At 43.8% G+C, this 20264-nt stretch overlaps 1 protein-coding gene across 12 annotated transcripts in view; it reads right to left on the reverse strand.

Annotated features, from left to right (window-relative positions):
- Window positions 1-20264, reverse strand: part of KMT2A (lysine methyltransferase 2A) — a 93861-nt gene that overhangs the window by 5059 nt on the left and 68538 nt on the right. For 7 of the 12 annotated variants that reach the window (XM_021926601.2, XM_031652914.1, XM_031652913.1 and 4 more), the window contains 9 exons: window positions 15691-19939; window positions 14729-14830; window positions 13034-13098; window positions 12106-12276; window positions 9173-9247; window positions 1980-2154; window positions 1708-1815; window positions 895-978; window positions 363-492 (listed from right to left, as the gene is read on the reverse strand). In XM_021926601.2, coding sequence (XP_021782293.2) covers window positions 363-492; window positions 895-978; window positions 1708-1815; window positions 1980-2154; window positions 9173-9247; window positions 12106-12276; window positions 13034-13098; window positions 14729-14830; window positions 15691-19939 — 5159 coding nt within the window. Of the gene's footprint in view, window positions 1-362; window positions 493-894; window positions 979-1707; window positions 1816-1979; window positions 2155-9172; window positions 9248-10830; window positions 11109-12105; window positions 12277-13033; window positions 13099-14728; window positions 14831-15690; window positions 19940-20264 lie in introns of those variants that run through there. The other 5 variants (XM_009187404.4, XM_031652910.1, XM_009187403.4 and 2 more) reach the window with 2 other exon arrangements.

Raw genomic sequence — 20264 nt, forward strand, 5'->3', positions numbered from 1 at the left:
TTCTAGTAAAATTCCCAGATTTCTCCCAGTACCTATCTTTCAAGATGCTTCCATGAGGAGTTCCTAGATTACAGGCCACTAGTCTAGAGGCTTCTAATGTCTCTGCGGGAAACAGAAACCTAAAACTTGAATAGCTATTTGCTTCTGATACCAGGAGCCACTCAGACCTCTAAGAGTAACTTTCTATGCTAATCCTCAGAGTGGATTTTGTATTTTTACTGGGCCCCTCACGAATTTCAGTTTTTTTTTTTTAAATTAACATCTTTGATAACATACACTATTTCTTTTGGGATCCAGGGATCATACTGGTCCCTTTCTACAGCAAAACAAAAGAACTGGGTGAGTGCAAGTGGGAGACTTACCTTGCTGTCGTAATACTTTTCCCGCTTGTCAGTCTGGATGGAGCGGATGACGTTGCCGGCATACTCAATTACCATCTCACCTGCATCAATGTTTCTCTTACAGAAAAGACCCCGGCCATGGATGGGAGACCTAGGACAAAGATGGAAAAGAGGTCAGACACAAATTTTGCAAGTAAGGTTAAGTGCATGAATACATGAATAAGTTCTCCTGGTCTGTTACTTCCTCAGGAGGGACATATACTTGAGAAAATAAAAATTTGGACCCTTGATTTGTGTATATTGTTCTAACAAATGGCCAAAGATAAAAGGTATTTCCATTCTGCAACCCACTGGAAGCAGCAATGTTTTAATGCTTATTATGTTAAAGTCCTTGTTCAACACAAGCAGGTGCAGGTTCCCAGGATACGAGGGTCAATAAACAGTATCCGTAAAATCCTCACTTACTGAGGAAGGTCACTTCAGCATTTGGTCTACTTTGATTTTGAAAAACTGCATTCGTTTTCTATAGTTCTTTCTAGAATTTTAGCCATACCTGTAGACACCAACTGCCTCCTTAGAAGTCTTTTTTAAGTGCCGGAAACGCATGGGCATTGGCAGATCCATGCTAGTTGCCCTCCTAAGAGATAAGACATACTATTAACGAATTTTCTTCAGGAAATAATGTTTTGAGTCTTGAAGGTTCCTAGAGAAAATTAGTACACTCTCTGTTCAATGCCAAACTGAATAAGTGCCTTATAAAATGAACCTCATTTTTTTTTGAGATGGGAGTTTCGCTTTGTCACTGAGACTGGAGTCCAGTGGCGCGACCTCAGCTCACTGTAACCTCCGCCTCCTGGGTTCAAGCGATTCTCTTGCCTCAGCCTGCTGAGTAGCTGGGACTATAGGCGCACGCCACCATGCCGGGCTAATTTTTGTATTTTCAATAGAGACGGGGTTTCACTATGTTGGTCAGGCTGGTCTTGAACTCCTAACCTTGTGATCTGTCCGCCTCAGCCTTCCGAAGTGCTGGAATTACAGGCATGAGCCACCACGCCTGGCCAATGGGCCCCATTTTTAGTATATATAGTACTTTCTGACCATGACGACTATGGTGGTACAACCAAAGCTGACAGAGTATACCGTCATTAAAGAAAATATGCATCTTACAGTTCTTTGAATTTCTCCTCTGTACCTTATATTCCTCACTCCTTACCAGGCACCTACTGCTACTTCAACACAAATGGATTTCAGTCTTCTTAAATCTTATCCAGGAAATTCTGATGCAAACACATTCCTACATAGTGCCCTGACCAGCTGGAGGAGAGGGAAAGCAGTTTCTAATGACTGCACCCCACTCAAGACTTACCGAGCTGACTTCAGCTGTACCTCCTCCTCTTCTTCATCATTGGGGTTGTATTCAGGAGGCTGACGATGTTTAGAAGCCAGGAAGTTAAACATGTCAAATGCTGACTTCCTGGGGCCAAAAGATGAAAAAGTATTTACAGAAATGCTTTAATAAAGCAGTAAAGGACGATGGCATTAACACTGGAAATCTCAAAGGGTATGTGGGAAGACGACTGTGTCATGAGATAAGAAAATCGAGATCCAAAACTGCTGACAGAAAAGAAGGGAACTTGCCTGAGGTGGACTTCAGCCCTGGCTGAGCCATGAGGGTTCAAGGGGGGTTCATTGGCCTCCTCTGGCTTGTGGAAACGGAATTTGTAATTTCGACAGTGCTTGGCACCAGACAGCTGCTCAATGAGGAACACAACTGCATCATGGAGAATCCCCAGCATCCTCAAACCATTAACACCTAGAAGAATCAGAAGCACTAGGGCAGTGAGGAGTGCAGTCAACAGGAAACAGCACAGTCCTACAGAAATGCCTATGCTACAGTCGCTCTGCCAGAGGTTACTCCAGGGTGAATTATAGTACATATTACCTCGAAATTAGCATCAGATAGCCATTAAAATGATGCTGATACAGATCTATTAATATGGAAAATGTTCGTGATAGACGGTTAAGTGAAAAAAGCATGTCACCAAACTACGGACTATTTTGTATGTGCTGTATTACACAGAAATGCTATATGCTAATGCTATATAAACGTGTTATTTCATTTAATGCTCATAATGACCACACAAGGCAGGAATTACTAGCTTCATTTTCAGGTTAGCAAACAGGCTTAAAGAATTGATGTAACGCTGGGTGCGGTGGCTCATGCCTGTAATCCCAGCACTTGGGGAGTCTGAGGCGGGCAGATCACGAGGTCAGCAGATCGAGACCATCCCCATCCTGGCTAACACGGTGAAACCCCGTCTCTACTAAAAATGCAAAAAATTAGCTGGGCGTACTGGTGGACGCCTGTAGTCCCAGCTACTCGGGAGGCTGAGGCAGGAGAATGGCGTGAATCCGGGAGGCGGAGCTTGCAGTGAGCTGAGATCACACCACTGTGCTCCAGCCTGGGCGACAGAGCAAGACTCCATCTCAAAAAAATAAAAAAGAAAAAAAAAAAAAGAATTGATGTAACACTCCCAAGGCCACATGATTTGACAAGATATGAACTCTGGACTGCATAACTATAAATATAATCCATCTAGGAATGGATTACCTAGGTTCTATAAGCTCATATTCCCCCAGATACCTCACTAAAGTTTAATTTTCTTTCTTTTTTTACTCTGTCACCCAGGCTGGAGTGCAGTGGTCCGATCTTGGCTCAGTACAACCTCCAACTCCTGAGTTCAAGCAATTCTCCTGCCTGAGCCTCCCAAGTAGCTTTGACTACAGGGGCATGCCACCTTGCCCAGCTAATTTTTTTGTATTTTTAGTAGAGACAGGGTTTCACCATATTGGTTGGCCAGGCTGGTCTTAAACTCCTGACCTCAGGTGATCCACCTGCCTCGGCTTCCCAAAGTGCTGGGATTACAGGTGTAAGCCACAGCACCCAGCCAGCCTCACTAAAGTTTAAAAGCAATGTTAATACACCCCTAACACAGAACTCTCTTGTGTTGTTATGATGAATGTGTGGAGTAATACACTCAGTAGCTGCTTTGTTCTACTCACTGTCTCATGCTGTTAATGAGCATTTTAAATTTATTTTTATTTTATGAAAACAACATTTATATAAGTTTGCTGGCATCGATGGTGAAAGGCTTTCATTTTAAAATTATTTGGCTTTTTCCATTAAAGGGAGAGGGCACAGTTACAACTGCCACCCTTCTTTTTGACACTAGCAAATAGCTAATGTTCTTTATATTTTTATTAAGTAAACAATATTATTTCATTTATAAATATTGCTTTTGGTATTATTAATAGATATAGAAACAGTAATGGTGTCTGTTGTGGATCAGGTATCCATTTCATAAGTGTAACTGTATTAGGACTGCAACTGCACATATGCAATTCCAGCAGACATACGGTTTGTGTTATGAAGCATATTTAGAGATGTAACCTTGGTATAATGTCCTGGCGCAGAGGAAACAGCAGATGAAAAAGCAGATGATCATACCACTGCACTCCAGCTTGGGCAACAGAGTGAGACCTCATCTCAAAAACAAACAAAAAGAATGTTGTCTCTAGATAAGCAATATTCTTTTTCTAAGAGACAGGTTTCACTTTGTTGCCCAGGTTGGAGTGCAGTGGCATGATTGTAGGTCACTGTAACTTTGAATTTCTGAGCTCAAGCCGCTCCCACCTCAGCCTCCTGGGTAGCTGAGACTACAGGCATATGCCACTGTGTTTGGCTAATTTTTAAATTTCTTGTGGAGACAGGGTCCTACTGTGTTGCCCAGACTGATCTTGAACTCCTGGCCTCAAGTGATCCTCCTGCCTTGGCCTCCCAACTTGCTAGATTACAGGTATGAGCCACTGCACTGGCCCCAGATAAGTGACATTCTTACGATCACAACTGTTGGTCCCCTAAGACTTTGGCTTAAGTATATAACACAACTCTACAAGATAAGAACTTAAGCCATATAAGGCAATGGCAAACTCTTTTTTCTTTTTTTTCTTGAGATGGAGTCTCGCTCTGTGGCCCAGGCTGGAGTGCAGTGGCACGATCTTGGCTCACTGCAAGCTCCACCTCCTGGGTTCACGCCATTCTCCTGCCTCAGCCTCCTGGGTAGCTGGGGCTATAGGTGCCCGCCACCACACTCGGCTAATTTTTTGTATTTTTTAGTAGAGATGGGGTTTCACCATGTTAGCCAGGATGGTCTCGACCTCCTGACCTCGTGATCTGCCCGCCTCGGCCTCCCAAAGTGCTGGGATTACAGGCATGATCCACCGCACCTGGCGGGCAAACTCTTTTTTCTACAGACCACTAATTTTCCTTAATAATTTTTTCCTGGAAGTTCTAGATTGCTGTGAATTCTTAGGTTAAACAAAAAGACATTGAAAAACATACTACCTACTCAAGTATATTTTCACATAAAGTTCCTTTTAATATGTATGCTGAATGTTCAACTCTCATTCACCAGAGGGATTACAATAAGATTAATATTGTGTTGATAATGAGAAAACAAAGATGCATTATGTGTGGGCCCCTGTCTATTCTTAAGGAGCTCACAGCAGAGGAAGGCAGAGATGTATACAAACCATACAATGTGCAGTGTCCAAATTAAGGTATAATATACAGTACTATGGGAACTCTTAAGAAGGAACAATCTATTTTGCTTGTGGGAGACTCATTTATTCATTCAATAAATATTTACTGTATGTCTAAAATATCCCAGGCACTCTTTCCATCTTTCCACTGTGCCAGACAGGACCTTGGGAACATAGAGGTGAGCAAGACAGGCAAGGTACCTATATTCGTAGAGCTTTTACTTCATGGAAGAGACAGACAATAAACACATCAAAGATATTCCCACTTTAGGACTTTTTCATCTGCTGTTTCCTCTGTGTCAGGACTTTAGAAAACACAGTTAATTTAATTCAATTTTTTTTAAGAGATGGGTTGCACTAGGTTGCCCAGCTAGTGCGTGGCTATTCACAGGTATGATCTTGGCACATTATAAGCTCAAACTCTCCTTCCTTAGCCTCCTAGCTTGCCTTTAGGACTTCCGCTTTATGTATTTGCAATGATTGGCTTCTTCTCATCATCACACAGGTCTAAGCTCAAATGTCACCTCATCAAGAGATTCCAGATTTCCTGCCACCAACTACCCACCTCTGTGTCACTCTCTATTTCATTTCCCCATGGTATCTTCTTCGTGGTACTTACATATACATATACACCACTAGAATATAAGGTCATGAGGGTAAGGACAAGGTGGCAGCACTGGAAATGGAGAATAATGGACAGGTTTTGGATTGGGGAACACAAGGGTCATTGTGGTTAACCTCCAAGTTAAACCTTCTACCCCAGATGATTAGTCTAAGACAATCCTGGGAATCCCAGTCCCTTTGCCAGAGACTGGCTTAGAAATGGACATGGGGCTGGGTGCAGCGGCTTACGCCTGTAATCTCAGCACTATGGAAGGCCGAGGTGGGTGGATTACCTGAGGTCAGGAGTTCGAGACCATCCTGGCCAACATGGTGAAACCCCGTCTCTACTAAAATGCAAAAATTAGCCGGGTGTGCTGGCGTGCACCTGTAGTCCCAGCTACTCAGGAGGCTGAGGCAGGAGAATCGCTTGAACCTGGGAGGCGGAGGTTGTAGTGAGCCAAGATTGTGCCACGATACTCCAGCCTGGGCAACAGAGCAAGACTCTGCCTCAAAAAAAAAAAAAAAAAAAAAAGAAAAAGAAATGGACATGGCACCAAATTCTGGTCTGTGAGATATCCATTTGTTCCTAAGAAAGAGCCTCTCCTGTTCCTCTGAACACTGCAATGACTGAATGTTATTGTGGGAACTGCTGCAGCCATTTGCTATCAGCTTGAAGATGAAGTTTTACTATAGATCGTAAAGTGGAAAGAAGAAAGAATCTAGGTATTTGATGACATTGCAAGCTCCTGTACTAATCGATCTGACGTCTGTCCTACCTCTGGACTTTCTGTTATATAAGATGATAAATTATTTCACTCTTTAAATCAGTTAAGAGTTGGGATTTCCGTAGGCACAGGAAGAATGATCAAAAAAGGTCAAAGAAAAGAGCTGACCTTGAGCAAAGTCTTAAAGGATTAATAGGAGTTTGTTGTGTAAACCAGGGAATTTGGAGAGAAGAGAGTAGATGGAGGAAGTAGGTCCTGGTGGAGGGAACTGCATGAACCATGTTATGCTGATGTGAAAGCACATGTAGGGTATAAAGAATTGCTTGGGGACGCATGTTACAAATTCAGCTTTCTCAGCTCCAAGCCCAGAGATTCTGATTCACACCTACAAACTACACTTTAAGACACATGGATGGGCCAGGTGCAGTGGCTCACGCCTGTGATCCCAGCACTTTGGGAGGCCAAGGTGGGCAGATCACGTGAGGTCAGGAGTTCGAGACCAGCCTGACCAACACGGAGAAACCCTGTCTCTACTAAAAATACAAAATTAGCCAGGCGTGGTGGCACATGCCTGTAATCCCAGCTACTCAGGAGGCTAAGGCAGGAGAACCACTTGAACTCGGGAGGTGGAGGTTGCAATGAACTGAGATCACGCCATTGCATTCCAGGCTGGGCAACAAAAGGGAAACTCCGTCTCAAAAAAAATAATAATACAAAAATTAGCTGGGTGTGGTGGCATGTGCCTGTAGTCCCAGCTACTCAGGAGGCTGAAGCAGGAGAATCACATGAACCTGGAAGATGGAGGTTGCAGTGAGCTGAGATCGCGCCACTGCACTCCAGCCTGGGTAACAGAGTAAGACTCCATCTTCGGGGGGAAAAAGACAAATGGATGGATCTGGAACAGTAAATAGTGTAGTGTGGCTGCAGAAAAGAATGTGGAGCAGTGAGGGAAGCGGGGAAAGCTGAGACTGAACAGATGAATCTGGTTGAAGAGGGCCTTGCCATGTAAGGATCCATAGACTGGAAACCTCAAAGAGCAGGGCTGGGTCGCTACTCAGCGACTGTATCCTGTGTTTAACATGGTACCAGGCATTTTACGAGTGGTCAGTAAATATTTACTAATAACAAATACATAAGGGTTGAAGATTGTACTCTGTAACTAGTAGGCAATAGTAAGATTTTGAGGCACCTCTGGAGACTCGGAAGGTACAAGGAGGCGAGATAGGAGACTCAGTTATAGGGCTTTTTAACATTGCAGGTGAGAGAATAACAAGGGCTATGTCAGAGAAAAAGAAAGGGATGTGACTCGTATTTTTGGGGTAGAATTGTAAAAATTATGAGCAGGATTATCTTTTTTTTTTTTTTTTTGAGACAGGGTCTTGTTCTCTCACCCAGGCTGGAGTACAGTGACATAATCTTGGCTCACTGTAGGCTTGACCTCCCAGGCTCAATGAGATCCTCCCACATCAGCCTCCCAAGTAGCTGGAACCACAGGCATGTGCCATCATGCCTGCCTAATTTAAAAACTGATTTTTTTTTTTTTTTTTTTTTTGAGACGGAGTCTTGCTCTGTCGCCCAGGCTGGAGTGCAGTGGCACAATCTCGGCTCACTGCAAGCTCCACCTCCTCGGTTCACACCATTCTCCTGCCCCAGCCTCCCCAGTAGCTGGGACTACAGGTGCCCGCCACCACACCCGGCTAATTTTTTTGTATTTTAGTAGAGATGGGGTTTCACCATGTTAGCCAGGATGGTCTCGATATCCTGACCTCGTGATTCGCCCGCCTTGGCCTCCCAGAGTGCTGGGATTACAGGCGTGAGCCACCGTGCCCAGCTATATTTTTATTTTTTGTAGAGATGTAGTCTCTCTATGTTGCCCAGGCTGGTATTGAACTCCTGGCCTCAAACAATCCTCCTGCCTGGGCCACCCAAAGTGTTGGGATTACAGGTGTGAGCCACAGCATCCAGCTGATTACAATCTTTAGTGTTTGCTCAAAACAAGTGTATTAATAAGTTTGTATGCTACCTAATTTAATATGAAGTCTAATACCAATGGTAAATGATTTCAACTTTAAGAAAAGATAACATTTCACACTACCATGTCTTAAAAAAAAAAACAAAAACAGGTAAGTGTTGGCAAAGGTGGAGAAATGGGAACACCTGTACATTGCAGATGGGAATGTAAAATGGTATAGCCACTTTGGAAGAAAAACAACAACCTGGCAGTACTTCAAAAAGTTAAAGAGTTACCCTATGACCCAGCAATTCCACTCTGAGGTATGTACCGAAGAAAAATAAAAACATGTCTACACAATAACTTGAACATGAATATTTGTGGCAACATTATTTGCAGCAGAAAGTAGAAAAAACCCAAATGTCCATTGACTAATAAATGGATAAGCAACATATGGTATATCTACACAATGGAATCTTTGGCAATAAAAAGGAATGAAGTACTGATGTGGAAGGCAAGATGTAACAGAAGGGAAGAACCTGGAAAGTATTGTGTTGAGTGAAAGAAGACAGTCACAAAAAGCTACATATTATCTGATTTCATTTATATGAAATGTCCAGAATAATCAAATCCATAGAGACAGAAAGTAGATTTGTGGTTGCCAGGGGCTGAGGAATGACTCCTAATGAATAGGGGGTTTCTTTTAGGGATGATGAGAATGTTCTGGAGTTATAGAGTAGTGGTGGTCGTACAACTCTGAATATATTAAAAACCACTGAATTGTATGCTTTAGATGGGTGAACTGTATGGCATATGAATTAAATCTCAATAAAGCTGTGAAAAAAAGTTCTTTTAACTGATTTTTTTCCCCACAAAATCAACTCTGCCTTAGGCAAACAATTTAGCAGAATATTCTGAGACAGGAGTGGAGTAACACCTCCAGCCATTACCTGCAAATGAGAGCTGCTTTAGGCGGGCATTTGATCGAGCTTCCTGGACTTTATCTGTCAATGACTTCCAGGCATCTGAAAGAAAATAAATAAAACTGTAAGCCAGAAAATATGCACATAAACCCTTCTGAATACCAATGATGTGCACAAGCACTGTGCTTAGAATCCCTAGAGTGTGAACACTTGACCTCCTAGAACAGTGTTTTGTTATTTTGCTTAGAGTTTAAATCAGTTCATTACATGTGAAAGGAGCTGGAAAGGTGCACTCCCCAGCAGGGCTTCTTTCTGTTGGAGGACACAGAAGCACTAAGGAAAGTCAGACCTTCCGAAATCACATCTGAATCCCCAACGCATTCACAACCCTTGATGGAAGTATGGGTCTCACATCTGAATGTTTGGTACTATTATGTTCCCTGTACCCCTAATCAAAACAGCACTAGTAATGATTTAGGTCAGGTGCGGTGGCTCACACCTGTAATCCCAGCACTTTGGGAGGCCGAGGTGGGCGGATCACGAGGTCAGGAGATGGAGACCATCTTGGCTAACACGGGGAAACCCATCTCTACTAAAAATACAAAGAGAGGCCGGGCGCGGTGGCTCAAGCCTGTAATCCCAGCACTTCGGGAGGCTGAGACGGGCGGATCACGAGGTCAGGAGATCGAGACCATCCTGGCTAACACGGTGAAACCCCATCTCTACTAAAAAATACAAAAAACTAGCCGGGCGAGGTGGCGGGCGCCTCTAGTCCCAGCTACTCGGGAGGCTGAGGCAGGAGAATGGCGTGAACCTGGGAGGCGGAGCTTGCAGTGAGCTGAGATCCGGCCACTGCACTCCAGCCTGGGCGAGAGCGAGACTCCGTCTCAAAAAAAAAAAAAAAAAATACAAAGAGAAATTAGCCAGGCGTGGTGGCGGGCGCCTGTAGTCCCAGCTGCTCCAGAGGCTGAGGCAGGAGAATGGTGAATGGTGTGAACCCGGGAGGCGGAGCTTGCAGTGAGCGAGATCGACCCACTGCACTCCAGCCTGGTGACAGAGCGAGACTCCATCTCAAAAAAGAAAAGATTTAACCAGGACTGTGGGAAGATCATAACCTCTCTGTTCCTTAAAGTTAAGAGCAGAACTTGAAAATCCTTACAGTTCCTTCCAGCTCTAACCCAAGATTCTGTGATCTCTTCGTTTTCTAGGCATTTCCACATGGATTTCTTACATCACTCCACATCAATGTCTCCTGTGGAACTTCCATACTCCTTATCTCCTTTGTTCTCCATGCATTATCTTTTGTTTTAGTCACCCAGGCCTGAATCTTTAGGGTCATCTTTGACTCTCCCCTCTCCATATTCAACCAAGTGTGTTCATTCTCCTTTCCTTTCCTTTCTTTTCCCACCAAATGTGGGTTTTATTACCAGACATCTCTACTCTAGCAATACTCTCATTAGTGAACTCTCATCTTTGAGCATCTCCAGTTCAATCTGTCTTATATAGAGAGCTTATCACATTATGTTTCCTGAAATTCTGCTTCTATTCACTCCCTCCAGTTTTCAAAGGCCTCATGGTTTGGCACTGAGGGCCCTCTAAAACTTGTCCCAATCCACCTTCCCAATTTTCTTTCTGATTTGTTTTATACGACCACCAGAGCAGGCGCCAGAGAAAAGGCAAGTAGGCAAAGTAAAAAAGAACTTTATTAGCTAGCCAATGTGAAAGAAGATAAGGCGAAGTTCACCGGTCTCCAGCGTTCTCGGGCGAAGTTCCTGGGTCCGCGTATGAGAAGGGGCCGAGGAAGTTCGCGCCGCGTGTCTGCCCGGAGCGGCTTTTACATCTCGGGCCTGGGAGTGGGAGGGCAGTAGGCCGGCCATGGGCGGGTTGGGGGCCGTGCGGTAGGCGCGGCCAGGTAGGTTTCGGTTTCCCCAGTCAGACGTCAGGTTGCGCCTGCGCAGTTGACCTGTGGGTTTCCCGGGCGCGGGAAAGTTGGTGATGAAGAACCCGGAAATACGCCATCTTAGTCCCTTTTGTTCGTTTTCCTCCTCCCTCCGTCCAGACACTTTCACTACCACCTGACATGGATTTCAACGCCATCTCACCTGACACTACTCTAAACCCACCAAATGCAATCATGCCTTTCTAACTTTGCTTACCTTCCTTCTTCTTCCTAGAGAGCCCTGCATTCTTCTTTGCCTAACCAAAATTCCATTTTCTCCTTTAACAGAATCTTCTATTAATCTTCATGGGTTTTTGATAACCCTAACTCACCCATGGTGACCTTTCTCTCCTTGAACTCTTCTAGTACTTACAGCCTAGAGAACATTTACTGGTCCTTCAAAGGCGGATGAATACCTACATGCTTGCGATACAAAGATGGATAAGAAAATAAAATTCCAGCCCTTATGGAGAGTTTGCTGTTGAGTGATAAAAGTAAACAAACATGTACAAAACAAATTTTAAGCTATGAGAGAAGAACATGTAAGATTCAAAAGGAGGGAGAGGGAGGGCTTAGCTACCTCAGAAGGTCAGGAAAGACCGTCTGAGCTGGATCTTGAAGGGTGAGCTGGAGCTCACCAGGTGACTGAGGGCAGGGAGAGAACTCCAGGCAGAGGAGAAAGCATGTGTGAAGGCACACAAGGGAGAGAGAAGGGTACAGAAGGCGCATGAGGGAATGGCAAAAGACAAGGCTGGTGGGGGGAAGCAGGGTTCTCATGGGCTCCGCTAAGGTGTGTGCAATGTTGAAAACATAATCTGTATCATTAATTTTTCATGTAAAATATGGCTATTTCTCCAACAAGACAAACTTCTCAAGGACAAGGAAAACGTATGATGCCTCCAGGTATCCCCCATACTTCCTAGCATAAAACATCCACCTAAATGGTGCTAATACTCAGAAAATGAAGCTCTGGCTGAAACAGGGCTTCTGCTGATGAGTCAATCTGATTTAATCCACTCACCTTCAATACTTTCTGCACAGATCTGAAAGCCATCATCACTGGAAATTTCAAAAACAAGTCCTTTCTTGGGTTTTTTCTCAGTAATGCTTTCCTTCCGCTTTTGTTCTTGCTGAAGCCAAAGCATCAGTGGAGAGCTGAAATTACTTTCTTCTTCTTCCACTGTTTTAGGTTCTAATAGGGAGAAAATAGATAGGGGCCAAAGTGGTTGCAGCAACAAATGCTCACTGAGCACTGACTACCTGTAGAGTATTTTACATAAATGATCTCTAAGCCTAACCACATTCCACAGTTGGTTTATTATTCCCATTTACACGTAACAAATCCAAGACTCAAAGAGCTTGCCTAGGTCATTGCTAGAAAGTAGTGACTAAAACCAGAATTTTTTTCACATGAAGTTGTCTCTGTGGTAGAATTTCTGGTACGACAATCTGATAGTTTTTCAATAACCAACTGTCCTCAAAGAGTTATAGCCAGACCTCTCTAATCTTAAAGTGACCATTTGTTTCCTCATCAAATTCATTAGAACTGATGGAAAATGCTATGGCGATGTATCTGGTATTGTAACCAAAATCTGACTATCTAATAAAAATGGTTCTTAGTTTTCTTTAGTGACAACTAAAAAGTGAAGTCAGGTTATTACTAGCTATTTAAACCTCAGTGCTGGTAAAACCAGTATAGCAGAAGAGTATGGGTACTGTCTTGAGTCCTTAGCTGACAGATGATCATAGAATATGTACTGGAAGAACACTGCACCAAGAGACAGGTGTGCCAAGTTTCAGTCTCCAATGTGGGCCAAATCACTTAACTTCTTTGGAGCTTAGATTTTTTTTTTTTTTTAACATAGAAAATAAGTAGGTAAAGTGGGTCATTTTCATGGTCCTTTTAACGTTGATATTCTCGGATTCTAACCTGTTACCCACCCACATACCTGTACTTTCTTGCTCATTTGCTGGATTTTGGGTCACCTGAACTTCCGGAAGAACAGCCACTTGTCTAAATAAAAACCAAATGTAAGATATAGTATCAGTTAGTTCTTAAATTCGAAGAAAAACATCCATAATTTTCTATACAGCTCTGGTATACAAAATAACTGTTAGAAAATGAACCACAGGGGGCTTTCTGTAGAACTTGTGGAATGAATAGAACCACCACACCACTGTATGGTACATAATATAAAACTCTTTTGTGAGATTCTTTACCAAATACTGACTTTGTTTCTGTTTTTAAAGTTGTAAATTGTGCCCTTGAAATTCTTCTCATACTCTTAGTATTAGAAAAAATGAAAGGACACTTGTCAGAAGCAATTCTAAAGTTACTTAAATAAGTTAGCTGGTTTAACTAAAAATAAAAAATAAGCTGCATGAGCTTATAAACCACCACCAATTTTCACTTTTTTTTTTTTTTTTTTTTTTGAGATACGGTCTCACTTTGTTGTCTAGGTTGGAGTGCAGTGGCAATCACGGCTTGCTGCATCCTCCGATTCCCAGGCTCAAGCAATCCTCCTACCTTAGCTTGGAATGTGGATGTGCACCACCATGCCTGGCTAATTTTTAATTTTTGTAGAGACAGGGTCTCCCTATGTTGCCAAGGTTGGTTTCAAACTCCTGGGCTCAAGCAGTCCTCCTGCCTTGGTCTCCCAAAGTGTTGGGATTAGAGGCATGAGCCACTGTGTCCAGGCCCAATTTTCACTTTTTTAAACTAAATAAATTCTGGAAACAATCCAAATATATATCACTAGAGGACTCATTAAATTACCGTAGATCCACACAATAGAATTGGGGGCAGCGATTTAAAAAGTGAAGCACACCTATATATACTGGCATAGAAAGATGCACATAAGTGAAAAGCCAAATATAGAACAGTATGTGCAGTATTATTCCTTTTATGTAAAAAAGCATATACATATTCATATATATACCATGTTTATCTGTATATGCATAGAAATGTCTGCATAGATAAAAACAAATTATTAGCAATGACCACCTCTAGGGAATAGATTGGGCGGGGGTGAGGGGGACAAACAGGAAACTATTATCCATTACTTAAATAATTCCTCTGTTCTATTTTTTTGTTTACTTTTTTACAAGCCTGTATTATTCCCATTTAAAAAACTTTGGCAAGAAAACAAAAATGTGAATCAGGAAGAACTATTTTTTTACCTTTTTTTGTTTTTTGAGATGGAGTCTTGCTCTGTCGCCCAGGCTGGAGTGCAGTGGCCGGATCTCAGCTCACTGCAAGCTCTGCCTCCTGGGTTCACGCCATCCCCCTGCCTCAGCCTCCCGACTAGCTGGGACTACAGGCGCCCACTACCATGCCCGGCTAATTATTTTTGTATTTTTAGTAAAGATGGGGTTTCACCATGTTAGCCAGGATGGTCTTGATCTGACCTCGTGAACTGCCCGCCTTGGCCTCCCAAAGTGCTACGATTACAGACGTGAGCCTGGCCTGGAAGAACTATTTTTTAAATGAGGTGGACAAAATTGAGAACTTAGTCTTTTTTTTTTTTTTTTTTTTTGAGACAGAGTCTCTGCCCATCTCGGCTTCCCAAAGTGCTGGGATTACAGGCGTGAGCCACCACGCCCGGCCAAGAGCTTAGTCTTAAAGGACAAATTCTTCAGCTTACCCTGCAGGTTGCCCACATTCCTTCTGGGAGGACTGCTCCACATTAGCTGTATCCTGCTGCTCAGCCTCTGCTCCTGGAGTCCTGGAACACAGGCGTTTGTATCTTTTCAAGACAAACCACCAGTAAATATGTACAGAATGTGGAGGTGAGTTGAAAGAAATGGCTCTATCAGGATCTGATAAAGTCTATAAGCCAGCAAAACTGACCTAAGGTCATAAAGGTTAGAATAATGGTTACTTTGAGGGGGCACTGACCTTATAAGAGAAGGCACCCTTGTGGGTTGCTAGAAATGTTCTGTATCTTGATCCAAGTGGTCGCTACATAGGTGCACTCCACCTAGGCTGGAGTGCAATGGCATGACCATGGCTCATTTAGCCTCTAACTCTTGGGCTCAAACAATCCTCCCACCTCAGCCTCCTGAATAGCTGGGGCTACAGGTGTGCAACACCACACCACACACACTCTACAAAAAAATTTTTTTTTGTAGAGACAGGGTCTTACTATTTTGCACAGGCTGATCTTGAACTCCTGAGCTCAAGCAATCCTTCTGCCTCAGCCTTCTAAAGTGCTGGGATTATAGACATGAGTCACTGTGCTTGGCTTTCAATGATAAAGTTTTAAAAAAAGGACTCTATGTGGATTTACCAGAGGGAGCTTTGCCCTCAAGATAAGAATAATCATTCTGTAGTATAAGCCTCAGTAAAAAAGAAACAGGAACAAACAGCAACACTGTTTGAAATCAGAGCAAAAAGTAATTAGATGTGGTTCTATCCAAGAGACAAACCGCCCATGGATGGAACTACATTTTGCTATATAAATCACCACTCAGAGAGAAAAAAATTCAAAACCCAGAAAACTCCCAAGTAACGCAACTTGAACAGAAGAGTGTACCACATCAACAGCCCCTAATTTACAGCATGAAATCCCACAGACCTAGCCTAGCTAGTATTTGGATCTCTCACCCTGTGCCTGAGGTCAGGGACGTTGCTTCTTGGTCTGGAATGTGTGCTTCAGAAGAACTGGTCCGCAAATGGGAAACTTTGTGCTTCTTGCCATTCCCTTTGTCTAGAGGCAGCTGAAACCGTTTGGTTTTTGGTTTGGGTTTAGTGGGACCCGGCACTGAAGGGCTTGCTGACCGCTGTCCAGAGGATGGAGAGGATGGAGAACCCCCAGGAGAGGTGGAGCTGGCTTGTACAGCTGAGGATAAAGCCTTGTTCTGCTCCAGCCCCACGCTTTTAGGAGCGTCTACCGTCTGGGTAAAGTTGGATACCTGGGGCCCTGACGCAGAATCAAGATCACGCTGGGAAGAATGAATCCCAGTTTTGCTGGCAAGGAGCTGGTTCACATGCTGAAGCTGATAGTGTTCGTCTGCTTCCCCAGAAGGTGAAGTGGCTGTTACGCCTGTAGTCTGAGTGGAGGGGAGCACACAGATGCTAGATGCTGCTGTCATTGCAGCAGTAGAGGGGGTCTGTGATGTCCCCAGTTGTGGAAACATTCCTGAACTTGGTGGTAAAGCCACAGGTTGGTCCTGAATCCCCAGGCTCTGCTGGCTAGCTTTGATTAAAAGATTGCTTATTGAGCCAATATCTGGGGTACCAAGCAACCTCGGGTTGGTTAAGGTGACGTGTCCTGGAACTGATGCACTACTTGTAGGGGTTGTGGTAGTTTGCATGGATACAACATTCAAGACAGAGGAACTGGATGCCAAGCCAGACACAGACCCTGATGTGAGGTGGCTAGTATCCTGGCTTATTGTTGATGTGCCCGACGCTGTGGCAGCAGTTCCTCCCACACTCTGTGGTAACAGGGGTGCCGGTTCAAAATACATGATGCTAGATTTAGATCTTTTTATGATGTTGGGGACAGTTCGATGAGATGAAGTATTAAGTGACCCCAAATCTAACAGATTGGGATGATTAGGAAGCTGGGAGGGTGTGAAGTTAATCAACGTCATATTAGAAACCACATCGGAAGGGGCAATGTTTGAAGGGGTACTAGAGGGAGCAAGTTTTTTATTCTTTCGGGTCTGTAGACGAGATATGGGTCTTTTCTTGAGTCCAGAGGATGGAGTGGCTACTGTGGTACTGAGGTCTGTCCTCTGGCTGGATTCTGAAACCAAAAGTTGGGGATCTGGAGGAGGCTGAACCCCAATAAGCAGGCCTGAAGGAGGACTGCTGATGTTGGGTGGGAAACTACTTTGAGTAGCTGCAGGGAAGGAATGTAAGTGCTGGTGATGAGACATGGGTAGCAATCCTTTGCTAGCAGAAGGGAACAAAGATTGAGAAGTTGGCAAGCTTGGATTTAGTCCTGTGGTGAGGGTGAGACCACTTCCCATGGGCCCCAGTACTGAAGTATTTGTCTCCATCACACTGGGTGTAGAACTAACGGAAGAGGTCAATTGGATTTTTTGTGTCACTCCATTTGGAAGAGTTTGGAGAACATAAAGTGGCTGCATGTTCTGATTAACAACTATGAGTTTCTCAGTGGCTGGCTTCAGGTGGGGTGGAGTGGTCTGGACAGCTGCATTGGAAATCTGAGACGGGCCAGGACTATCAGTAGAATTGGGCACATACTTCTGGTTCTGGATAGGAACAGTTGGGGAAACAGGTACCTGAAGGCCAGGGGTGCTACTGTTTCTAGTTAAATCCTGATTGTTGCCATGACCTTGCTCTACTGAACCACAAGGAGGGCTAGAGATGTGGTCTGCATCCATGTGTCCTTGGATAAAATGATCAGGAGTCATGTGGCCTTCAGGAGTTGGATCTACTCCTGGGCTCAGCAGTGCTGGGTCACCTTCAGAGGAGGCTACAGACTTTTCTGTGATGGTTACTCTCTTCTCCCCTGAGTCTGAGATTACAGCTAGTCTACTGGGATTCTGGCTGGGGACAGTGGGACTCCGAGTGGTCAAGACAGACAGATCAGATGGTAGCTCTAGAGGCAACTCAAACTGTTCCTCTGCTGAGATAGAGGAAGAGACACTACTATCCACAGGTTCTGTTGTAGGCAGCTGCTGAGAAAATACTTCAAAAAGACCCATGTCTTTTTCACGATTACTGTCAAGACCCAAACCTTCACCAAGATTCAGGAGTTCTGATGAAGATGACTCTGGGCTCTCACCCAAAGCCTGCATGGATGGAGTATTCTTTAGTACAAAGTCCATAATGTCTGAAGGCAGGATATTCCCACAGTCATCACTGTTGTTATTGTCTGAATCTGATTTCAGGAGCTCAGTATTATAGGTGTCCAGTAAATTTTTGTCTGAGGGGGTACTTGTGTGGACTCTGCGGCTTGACTCCAATGAGCTGAGCTGAGCTTCCAAGGAGTCCTGTCCCTGTGTTTTAACTCTGCTTACAGAATGGCAGTTATCCATCTTTGGCTCATTTTTGTGGCCAACAGAACTCTTGATGACATGTTCTTTCTCCCCAGCATCTTCAGGTCGATCAATCTTTAAGTTCTCTGTTCCATTTTCTTTACCGTTTCTTTTTGGAATCTGGCTGCTTTTCCTTGTTGTGGCTGTGACACTAGTATCACTCTCTGTCCCATCATCAACACCATCCAACTGTGAGATTTTCGGAAGATCACACTGTTCCTCCTCCCGAAATAAATTATGGGATGCTAGTCGTTCCTCTCCACCTGAAGAAATCACTGTTCTAGTGAAGTTGTAATAGTATAAGTCGTCTTCATCCGAAGTGCTTAAGTCATCGGCCCCATCCACCTGTCCTTCAGCCGATCTCTTGCCTCGCTTCTTCCCAGTTGAGCTGCTATAGAATGGAATGTCTTCTTCACCATAGGATCTTACTCCATAGAGTGGGGTAAGCCCAAAGAACATGTTAGAACGTGCACGGGCACTGCGACGGGGATACCTCCTTTTAAAAGAGCCATCCTCCTGAGGTTTGGGGCCATCTTGAAGCATTAGGTTTCTGTCCTGTACTGGAAGATTCTGATAGTTGTTACTTTGAGAATCCTGGCATGAGGTATTATTGGGGCTTGGTTGGGCCACTGGACCATCTGCTGGATTTTCAGAGGCTGAAATTGGTTCTGGGGGAGATGTTGATTCTATTTGCAATGGGGAAGCAGGACTACTTTCCTTCAGGGTGTTTTTGGATTGACTCTCATTTTCCATTTTTAGAGGTGTCAGTGTCACTTTGACTGTGCGTTTCCGTGGTGCCTGTAATTCCTTGGCAGATCCTTCTACTTGCATGGGTGGAGCTTTGGGGACTCCTGGCATAGAAAGGCCTTTATCACCAATCTTATCAGAAGAAACATTGTTACATGGTCTTTGGCCCATATACTCAGGCGTCAAAACCTCATCCATAAACTCTGGCTTCAAGTTTCCTTCCTCACCAGTTGTCACCTGACCAGGTTCCAAAAAAGATTTACTGGAATGCTTTTCTTTGAAAGTTTCTTTACAAGACTTTTTTCCTTTCTGTCTCCTATCTCTGGAACTAGATCCCATATGCTCATTGATAATGGATGATCTGTTGCTCATTCCAGATAGCTTCAAGGTTTTGACTTCAGTATCTTCATCTGGAGAGGGGTTTGCTGATTGGGTAGAATCTGTGTGTTGGTCTCGATCATTCCTTTGCCCTCTCAAATGGAGGTGTGGAAAGGAGAGGGCCTCTTTAGAAGAAAACGACACCGAAGAGGGTTCAGCAAAGGAGCCAATTTTACTAACATTCAGTTCCCTAGATGTTGTGTTATGAACCTGTGGGGTCAGTTTAGGAATTCCAGGGTAAGCCACATTATGTGCAGATCCCTCTGAGCTCTTGGAACTCAGCACTTTGGTCTTCTCTCCCTTTAAAGAGGAGCTCTTGGAGGCCAAGTCTGAAGCACTGGACTGCTTCATTTCTGAAGATGAAGATCCATCCAAGTGACTGTTTTTATTGCCTACAGTAACCACTGTCCTTTGCAAATTTGAAGAGGTGGAAGTGTTTTGCCCTAAACTAGTACTTGAATTCAGTGGCCCTAAGACATGATCAACTGCTTTGGCACTTGATTCAAGATCAGTAGCGGTCCCAATGGTGGAGACTGAGGAAACACTATTCCTAGAGTAAGTATTCCCAGTTCTCATTGGAGACATTATCCGGAGTTTGGACCGCTGAGGTGATAAGGAAGAGGTACTGTGACGCCTGGAGCCAATACTTCGAAGTCCAGAGGAGAGTAAAGGATCACCTACTGTGACTATTTCATGAGTGGTTGGGGTAGGACTTCCTAAACAAGAGAGAAAAAGTAATAAATGCTATTGTAGATAGAACAAATGTGTAGAAGTCACTGGTTTCAATGATTTGACTATATATATATACATATATATATATTTATAGATAACTAGAAATCTACATTTTCTATTTATTTATTTATTATTTATTTTTTTGAGACAATGTCTCACTCTGTCACCCAGGCTGGAGTTCAGTGGTATGATCTTGACTTACTGCAACCTCCACCTCCTGGGTTCCAGCGATTCTCCTGCCTCAGCCTCCCGGGTAGCTGGGATTACAAGCATGTGCCGCCACACGCGGCTAATTTTTGTATTTTTAGT

Source organism: Papio anubis, chromosome 12, assembly GCF_008728515.1.
Source record: "Papio anubis isolate 15944 chromosome 12, Panubis1.0, whole genome shotgun sequence".
NCBI classification, from domain to species: Eukaryota; Metazoa; Chordata; class Mammalia; order Primates; family Cercopithecidae; genus Papio; species Papio anubis.